This window comes from Telmatherina bonti (genome assembly GCF_933228915.1).
Source record: "Telmatherina bonti genome assembly, chromosome: 10".
In the NCBI taxonomy this organism is placed as follows: domain Eukaryota; kingdom Metazoa; phylum Chordata; class Actinopteri; order Atheriniformes; family Telmatherinidae; genus Telmatherina; species Telmatherina bonti.
The window spans coordinates 39,582,783-39,593,670 of record NC_136628.1 but is presented as its reverse complement, the minus strand read 5'-3'; the positions used below and the strand labels follow the sequence as shown (position 1 = coordinate 39,593,670).

General features: G+C 44.8%; 1 protein-coding gene across 1 annotated transcript in view; it reads left to right on the top strand.

The window, feature by feature from the left end:
• Positions 1 to 2,847: 2,847 nt before the first annotated feature.
• tmprss15 (transmembrane serine protease 15) overlaps positions 2,848 to 10,888 on the top strand; it is a gene marked incomplete at both ends in the record, with an annotated part of 55,673 nt that continues 47,632 nt past the window's right edge. Inside the window, 7 exons of the mRNA XM_079247504.1 lie at positions 2,848 to 2,959; positions 3,028 to 3,152; positions 4,667 to 4,734; positions 4,990 to 5,132; positions 5,344 to 5,394; positions 5,467 to 5,583; positions 5,683 to 5,788. Coding sequence (XP_079103630.1) covers positions 2,848 to 2,959; positions 3,028 to 3,152; positions 4,667 to 4,734; positions 4,990 to 5,132; positions 5,344 to 5,394; positions 5,467 to 5,583; positions 5,683 to 5,788 — 722 coding nt within the window. The remainder of the gene's footprint in view (positions 2,960 to 3,027; positions 3,153 to 4,666; positions 4,735 to 4,989; positions 5,133 to 5,343; positions 5,395 to 5,466; positions 5,584 to 5,682; positions 5,789 to 10,888) is intronic.

Sequence of the window (10,888 nt, the reverse complement as noted above, 5' to 3'; positions counted from 1 at the left end):
GTCTCCACCTTCACCACCGTCTCCACCTTCACCACCGTTTCCACCGTCTCCACCTTCACCACCGTGTCCACTTTCACCACCGTCTCCACCGTCTCCACCTTCACCACTGTCTCCACCGTGTCCACCTTCACCACCGTATCCACCATCTCCACCTTCACCACCGTCTCCACCATCTCCACCATCTCCACCTTCACCACCGTCTCCACCGTCTCCAGCCTCTCCACCTTCTCCACCTTCAACACCGTCTCCACCGTCTCCACCGTCACCACCGTCTCCACCGTCTCCAGCGTCTCCAGCGTCTCCACCTTCACCAGCGTCTCCACCGTCTCCACCTTCACCACCGTCTCCACCTTCAACACCGTCTCCACCGTCTCCACCTTCAACACCGTCTCCACCGTCTCCACCGTCACCGCCGTCTCCACCGTCTCCAGCGTCTCCACCTTCAACACCGTCTCCACCGTCTCCACCTTCAACACCGTCTCCACCATCTCCACCTTCAACACCGTCTCCACCGTCTCCACCGTCTCCAGCGTCTCCACCTTCACCAGCGTCTCCACCGTCTCCACCTTCACCACCGTCTCCACCGTCTCCACCTTCACCACCGTCTCCACCTTCAACACCGTCTCCACCGTCTCCACCTTCAACACCGTCTCCACCGTCTCCACCTTCAACACCGTCTCCACCATCTCCACCATCACCACCGTCTCCAGCGTCTCCGCCGCCTCCACCGTCTCCAGCGTCTCCACCGTCTCCACCGTCTCCAGCGTCTCCACTGTCTCCACCGTCTCCAGCGTCTCCAGCGTCTCCACCGTCCCCACCGTCTCCAGCGTCTCCACCGTCTCCACCGTCTCCACCGTCTCCAGCGTCTCCACCGCCTCCACCGTCTCCAGCGTCTCCACCGTCTCCACCGTCTCCAGCGTCTCCACCGCCTCCACCGTCTCCAGCGTCTCCACCGCCTCCACCGTCTCCAGCGTCTCCACCGTCTCCACCGTCTCCACCGTCTCCACCGTCTCCAGCGTCTCCACCGCCTCCACCGTCTCCAGCGTCTCCACCGTCTCCACCGTCTCCAGCGTCTCCACCGCCTCCACCGTCTCCAGCGTCTCCACCGCCTCCACCGTCTCCAGCGTCTCCACCGTCTCCACCGTCTCCAGCGTCTCCACCGCCTCCACCGTCTCCAGCGTCTCCACCGTATCCACCGTCTCCAGCGTATCCACCGTCTCCACCGTCTCCAGCGTCTCCAGCGTCTCCACCGTCCCCACCGTCTCCAGCGTCTCCAGCGTCTCCACCGTCTCCAGCGTATCCACCGTCTCCAGCGTCTCCACCGCCTCCACCGTCTCCAGCGTCTCCACCGTCTCCACCGTCTCCAGCGTCTCCACCGTCTCCACTGTCTCCACCGTCTCCACCGTCTCCAGCGTCTCCACTGTCTCCACCGTCTCCACCGTCTCCACCGTCTCCAGCGTCTCCACTGTCTCCACCGTCTCCACCGTCTCCACCGTCTCAAGCGTCTCCACCGTCTCAAGCGTCTCCAGCGTCTCCACCGTCTCCAGCGTCTCCACCGTCTCCAGCGTCTCCACCGTCTCCACCGTCTCCAGCGTCTCCACCGTCTCCACTGTCTCCACCGTCACCACCGTCTCCACCGTCTCCAGCGTCTCCACCGTCTCCACCGTCTCCACCGTCTCCACCGTCTCAAGCGTCTCCAGCGTCTCCACCGTCTCCACCGTCTCCACCGTCTCCAGTGTCTCCACTGTCTCCACCGTCTCCACCGTCTCCACCGTCTCAAGCGTCTCCAGCGTCTCCAGCGTCTCCACCGTCTCCAGTGTCTACACTGTCTCCACTGTCTCCACCTTCACCACCTTCACCACCGGCCGAAGAGACGGCGGGGGGCCTTGTTGGCCCCCCGCCGTCTCGTTGGCTCCCAGCCGTCTTGTTTGCCCCCCGCCGTCTTGTTGGCCCCGGTCCCGGGTTCGGTCTTCTGGACTTTGTGTTTTATGAGTCAGACGTTTTTCTTGTGTCATTTTATGACTTTATATATATATATATATATCATTAATCAGCTGATCAATGATATTTATTCTGCGTAGGTCTGTGTGTGTGTGTGTGTCGTGTAGCTGCGGGGGACGATCAATACATTGATCAGAAGTGACTTTAATTGAAAACAGAACAATAAATCCTACTGATAATCAATATGTGGACCGGGGGGCGTGGCCTGCTCGCTGCAGCTTTACGGCTGCTGGACTTTAGATCCTGATAACGAGCTTTCCTCACCTGCTCATCGTCCCACAGCCACACACTCTCATCAATAATTATCAGTATTGATAAGGAGTCATTAATTATCCTGTGGTGAATAAACGCTGCTGACATCAGTCGGAGAGAAGACGAAAAGTTGCTCAGAGGGAGTTCTGATCGCTTCTACCGCCAGGTAAATCACACAATAATCAATAATCAATATCCTCTCATGTCTTTCATCCACCTCCATCCTGATCAGTGTTCTTCTCATGATTGATCAAACTTCAATACGAGCGTCACAAGATCGTTGGTAATCTTTACTACACTACTATCAATCATTTTAATTGATCAAATATTTATTGTTTTTTCTTTATAGTGAATTGATCATGTATTGATTATACAATTTATTTTATTTATTGAATGTTGAAGTGTATTTATTGTATATTGATTGTGTATTGATCATCTAAGTGTCACCTCGTACAGCTCAGGATGGCGGATCAGATCCACGTCAACATCCGATGCTGGTTTTCCTTAACTTGGTTATTGATTATGAATTGATTATCAAGTAAAGCTGAAAGGAACCTGAATTATTGATTGTGTATTAATGGTTCACCTGTCAGGATGAAGAGGCGTCTGTCACCTCTGGAGTTCCTCCTCATCATCATCTCTTCTCTTCTTCTTCTCTGCTGTGTCTCTCTGATCGTCCTCTCCTGGATCATCCTGAAACCTCACGGTAAACTACGTCCATCAGCTGATCGCTTCCAGGTCATTTGATAATGATGTCATCGATCATATGTGCAGGTGTAAATGAACCGGTGCAGCTGGTAGCGCGGATGTCCATTACTGAGGGAGCCGAGTTCTCTGAAGACCTGAAGAACGCCAGCAGTCAGGAGTTTAAATCTTTGTCCTACGACGTGACACAGCTGGTGAGACCAGGTTCACAGCCTGAGCTCTGATTGGTCCTCAGGTTCACAATATGAGCTCTGATTGGTCCACAGGTTCACAGCCTGAGCTCTGATTGGTCCTCAGGTTCACAATATGAGCTCTGATTGGTCCACAGGTTCACAGCCTGAGCTCTGATTGGTCCACAGGTTCACAATCTGAGCTCTGATTGGTCCACAGGTTCACAGCCTGAGCTCTGATTGGTCCACAGGTTCACAATCTGAGCTCTGATTGGTCCACAGGTTCACAGCCTGAGCTCTGATTGGTCCACAGGTTCACAATCTGAGCTCTGATTGGTCCACAGGTTCACAATCTGAGCTCTGATTGGTCCACAGGTTCACAGCCTGAGCTCTGATTGGTCCACAGGTTCACAATCTGAGCTCTGATTGGTCCTCAGGTTCACAGCCTGAGCTCTGATTGGTCCACAGGTTCACAGCCTGAGCTCTGATTGGTCCACAGGTTCACAGCCTGAGCTCTGATTGGTCCACAGGTTCACAATCTGAGCTCTGATTGGTCCACAGGTTCAATTCAATTCAATTCAATTCAATTCAAGCTTTATTTAGGACACAGAGTCCTGGTCCATAGAAATTGACTAAATAAAATAAAATTAAATTAAATAAAATGGAAAAAAATAAAATGCTAGATACAAAAGAAGAACTGCAATGCACGAAGAATTATAAATATTGGCAAGAGTGCCAGTTTTCCAGATATCAGATGTCAACCTGACAGAGCTTATCCTAGGACAGACCGGAGCTTGTACAACATCATTCAACAGTTTCAGAGCTCTGCAGATGAATGCATAAGTATAATGTCTGACAACAGCAGCACAAGATCTGACATTATTGCTCACAAACATCTGACTGGCACTGCTGTGTCTTGGGATTTTCCAGAGTTTTCTCAGAGAGTCGTTGTATGCTACCATTAGGGACTGTATGCTCTTCTTTTTGTAACTGCAACATCAGTTCGCCGTATACACCTGGAGCAGAATGTTGTGAAAAGCATCATTTTAACATCGGTGGAACACATGTAGAGTTTACGCGCTAATACATTAGCCCGACCATAGAGTTTACATCACTGCCTATGCAAGTCTCTGTCATCCCAGAGGTCACTTGTGATGTAGTGTCCGAGGAATTTCACCTCTTCTGTCACTTTAAGGACATTTCCACTGAGATAAAAGTCGGGAAAAGCCTACTTCTGGTCCTCTTTGTTACTTATAATCATGATGTGGTTTTCAAAGCATTGTTCTTAACGTCATATTCAATACCGTACAAGGAACAGATATTCGAGAGCATCTGTAGGCCTGCACTACAAGGACTTATCAACACCAAGTCATCTGCATACATCAGATGGTTCCACAGGACATTTCCAACAGTACAACCAGTTTGACAAACATTCAACTGGACAGACAGAGCATCAATATAGAGTTCACAATATAAGTTCACAATATGAGCTCTGATTGGTCCACAAGTTCACAATATGAGCTCTGATTGGTCCACAGATATCAGAGGCGTATGAGCTCAGTGATCTTCGGCAGACCTACAGATCTTGTCAGGTTCAGTACTTCAGGTCAGACATCTGGTTGATCACATCCTTCTTTATCTGTCTAATTGTTGGAACATCACTGATGATCAATGATGTATTCCATTCAATCAGATCAATATTGATCAGTCACATCAATAATCAGCTGTTTGGAGTTGACTTTTTTTTTTATTGTTCAGTTTTTCTGAACCTGAACCAGATTCAAAAGATCAATAACTGCTCTGATTATCATCCAAAGTGTCTGATCAAATCATATTGGTCCTTACTGATCTATGTCTTCAGTCCAGGCAGTGTGGTGGTGACCTTTGACCTCTGGTTCAATCAGCCGGTTGACACGAAGGAGGCGGAGCGGCAGCTGGGGGCAGGGCTTCAGCAAGCAGAAGACAGGGGGCTTGTGATCGACGCAAACAGCATCCACATCACTGGTGAGTTTGTCATGTTCCGTCATCAACTTATCAATACTGCAATAATATGAATGAGAATAACTTTAAAATTAGATTATGTTGGTTTAGCTCATTCTGGAATAATTAAACAAGGTAAAACAGGGTGTTTGGGATGTACAAAATGAACAATAAGCTGTTTTTGTGGCTTTTATGTTGTTGTTGAACAATGAACCAACTTCATGTGTTTGTGTAGGTAAACCGGGTGAGACGACACCGGCACCAACCAGCATCACGCCAACAGCAGGTGAAACAACATCAGGTTTTCTGTCACGTGAGTTCAGTCACTGTTTCTGACTCTTCCAGTTCTCTGCTCTAGCATGTCCCCCTGATCACAAGTTATGTGCTGATGGATCAGAGTGTGTTCTGATTGGTCGGTTCTGTGACGGAGTCCGTGATTGTCCTGATGCGTCTGATGAAGCTGTTGCTCTGTGTGGTCAGTCAAGATCTCAGATCATAGTTCCATTCATATGAAAAACAGATGCACCTGTGTTTGATACAGGTTGGGTGACACTTCTTGTGTTACTCTTCATAGCAACAGCATGTGATGGACAGTTTGTCCTGAGAGGACCAAGCGGATCATTCAGGTCATCAGATTCTGAGACCTACAACAGCAGTAGCTTCTGCCGCTGGATCATCAGGTCAGACATTCCGACTGACATTACATGCCATTAATTGCACCATTACACCTTTACACACCAGTAAACACACCGTTACACGCCATTAAACACACCATTACACTCCATTAAACACACCGTTATACTCCATTAAACACACCATTACACTCCATTAAACACATCGTTACACTCCATTAAACACATCGTTACAATCCATTAAACACACCATTACACTCCATTAAACACATCGTTACATTCCATTAAACACATCGTTACACTCCATTAAACACACCGTTACATTCCATTAAACACATCGTTACACTCCATTAAACACACCGTTATACTCCATTAAACACATCGTTACACTCCATTAAACACATCGTTACACTCCATTAAACACACCGTTACACTCCATTAAACACATCGTTACACTCCATTAAACACACCGTTACACTCCATTAAACACACCGTTACACGCCATTAAACACACCGTTACACTCCATTAAACACATCGTTACACTCCATTAAACACACCGTTACACTCCATTAAACACATCGTTACACTCCATTAAACACACCGTTACACTCCATTAAACACACCGTTACACTCCATTAAACACATCGTTACACTCCATTAAATACACCGTTACACTCCATTAAACACATCGTTACACTCCATTAAACACATCGTTACACACCATTAAACACATCGTTACACTCCATCAAACACACCGTTACACTCCATTAAACACATCGTTACACTCCATTAAACACACCGTTACACTCCATTAAACACACCGTTACACGCCATTAAACACACCGTTACACTCCATTAAACACACCGTTACACTCCATTAAACACACCGTTATACTCCATTAAACACACCGTTACACTCCATTAAACACACCGTTACACTCCATTAAACACATCGTTACACTCCATTAAAAACACCGTTACACTCCATTAAACACATCGTTACACTCCATTAAACACATCATTACACTCCATTAAACACCCCGTTACACTCCATTAAACACACCGTTACACTCCATTAAACACATCGTTACACTCCATTAAACACATCATTACACTCCATTAAACACACCGTTACACTCCATTAAACACACCGTTACACTCCATTAAACACATCGTTACACTCCCTTAAATACACCGTTACACTCCATTAAAGACACCATTACACGCACTTAAATACACCGTTACACTCCATTAAACACATCGTTACACTCCATTAAATACACCGTTACACTCCATTAAACACACCATTACACTCCATTAAACACATCGTTACACACCATTAAACACACCGTTATACTCCATTAAACACACCGTTACACTCCATTAAACAGACCGTTACACTCCATTGAACACACCGTTACACTCCATTAAACACACCGTTACACTCCATTAAACACACCGTTATACTCCATTAAACACACCGTTACACTCCATTAAACAGACCGTTACACTCCATTGAACACACCGTTACACTCCATTAAACACACCGTTACACTCCATTAAACAGACCGTTACACGCCATTAAACACACCGTTACACTCCATTAAACACATCGTTACACTCCATTAAACACATCGTTACACTCCATTAAACACATCGGTACACTCCATGAAACACATCGTTACACCCCATTAAACACATCGTTACACTCTATTAAACACATCGTTACACTCCATTAAACACACCGTTATACTCCATTAAACACACCGTTACACTCCATTAAACACACCATTACACTCCATTGAACACACCGTTACACTCCATTAAACACACCGTTACACTCCATTAAACACATCGTTCCACTCCATTAAACACACCGTTACACTCCATTAAACACATCGTTACACGCCATTAAACACATCGTTACACTCCATTAAACACACCGTTACACTCCATTAAACACATCGTTACACTCCATTAAACACACCGTTACACTCCATTAAACACACCGTTACACGCCATTAATCACACCGTTACACTCCATTAAATACACCGTTACACTCCATTAAACACATCGTTACACTCCATTAAATACACCGTTACACTCCATTAAACACATCGTTACACGCCATTAAACACATCGTTACACTCCATTAAACACACTGTTACACTCCATTAAACACACCGTTACACGCCATTAAACACACCGTTACACTCCATTAAACACACCGTTACACTCCATTAAACATATCGTTACACTCCATTAAACACACCGTTACACTCCATTAAACACATCGTTACACCCCATTAAACACATTGTTACACTCTATTAAACACATCGTTACACTCCATTAAACACACCGTTATACTCCATTAAACACACCGTTACACTCTATTAAACACATCGTTACACTCCATGCAACACATCGTTACACCCCATTAAACACATCGTTACACGCCATTAAACACACCGTTACACTCCATTAAACACACCGTTATACTCCATTAAACACACCGTTACACTCTATTAAACACATCGTTACACTCCATGCAGCACATCGTTACACCCCATTAAACACATCGTTACACTCTATTAAACACATCGTTACACTCCATTAAACACACCGTTACACTCCATTAAACACACCGTTACACTCCATTAAACACACCGTTACGCTCCATTGAACACACCGTTACACTCCATTAAACACACCGTTACACTCCATTAAACACATCGTTACACTCCATTAAACACCCCGTTACACTCCATTAAACACACCGTTACACTCCATTAAACACATCGTTACACTCCATTAAACACATCATTACACTCCATTAAACACACCGTTACACTCCATTAAACACACCGTTACACTCCATTAAACACATCGTTACACTCCCTTAAATACACCGTTACACTCCATTAAAGACACCATTACACGCACTTAAATACACCGTTACACTCCATTAAACACATCGTTACACTCCATTAAATACACCGTTACACTCCATTAAACACACCATTACACTCCATTAAACACATCGTTACACACCATTAAACACACCGTTATACTCCATTAAACACACCGTTACACTCCATTAAACAGACCGTTACACTCCATTGAACACACCGTTACACTCCATTAAACACACCGTTACACTCCATTAAACACACCGTTACACGCCATTAAACACACCGTTACACTCCATTAAACACATCGTTACACTCCATTAAACACATCGTTACACTCCATTAAACACATCGGTACACTCCATGAAACACATCGTTACACCCCATTAAACACCCCGTTACACTCCATTAAACACACCGTTACACTCCATTAAACACATCGTTACACTCCATTAAACACCCCGTTACACTCCATTAAACACACCGTTACACTCCATTAAACACATCGTTACACTCCATTAAACACATCATTACACTCCATTAAACACACCGTTACACTCCATTAAACACACCGTTACACTCCATTAAACACACCGTTACACTCCATTAAACAGACCGTTACGCTCCATTGAACACACCGTTACACTCCATTAAACACACCGTTACACTCCATTAAACACATCGTTACACTCTATTAAACACATCGTTACACTCCATGCAACACATCGTTACACCCCATTAAACACATCGTTACACTCTATTAAACACATCGTTACACTCCATTAAACACACCGTTACACTCCATTAAACACACCGTTACACGCCATTAAACACACCGTTACACTCCATTAAACACACCGTTACATTCCATTAAACACATCGTTACACCCCATTAAACACATCGTTACACTCCATTAAACACATCGTTACACTCCATTAAACACACCATTACACTCCATTAAACACATCGATACACTCTATTAAACACATCGTTACACTCCATTAAACACATCGTTACACTCCATTAAACACATCGTTACACTCCATTAAACATATCGTTACACTCCATTAAACACATCGATACACTCTATTAAACACATCGTTACACTCCATGCAACACATCGTTACACCCCATTAAACACATCGTTACACTCTATTAAACACATCGTTACACCCCATTAAACACATCGTTACACTCCATTGAACACACCGTTACACTCCATTAAACACACCATTGCACTCCATTAAAGACACCGTTACACTCCATTAAACACACCGTTACACGCCATTAAACACACCGTTACACTCCATTAAACACATCGTTACACTCCATTAAACACACCGTTACACTCCATTAAACACATCGTTACACTCTATTAAACACATCGTTACACTCCATGCAACACATCGTTACACCCCATTAAACACATCGTTACACTCTATTAAACACATCGTTACACTCCATTAAACACACCGTTATACTCCATTAAACACACCGTTACACTCTATTAAACACATCGTTACACTCCATGCAACACATCGTTACACCCCATTAAACACATCGTTACACGCCATTAAACACACCGTTACACTCCATTAAACACACCGTTACACTCCATTAAACACATCGTTACACTCCATTAAACACACCGTTACACTCCATTAAACACACCGTTATACTCCATTAAACACACCGTTACACTCTATTAAACACATCGTTACACTCCATGCAGCACATCGTTACACCCCATTAAACACATCGTTACACTCTATTAAACACATCGTTACACTCCATTAAACACACCGTTACACTCCATTAAACACACCGTTACACTCCATTAAACAGACCGTTACACTCCATTGAACACACCGTTACACTCCATTAAACACACCGTTACACTCCATTAGACACATCGTTACACTCCATTAAACACATCGTTACACTCTATTAAACACATCGTTACACTCCATGCAACACATCGTTACACTCCATTAAACACATCGTTACACTCTATTCAACACATCGTTACACTCCATGCAACACATCGTTACACCCCATTAAACACATCGTTACACTCTATTAAACACATCGTTACACTCCATTAAACACACCGTTATACTCCATTAAACACATCGTTACACTCCATTAAACACATCGATACACTCTATTAAACACATCGTTACACTCCATGCAACACATCGTTACACCCCATTAAACACATCGTTACACTCTATT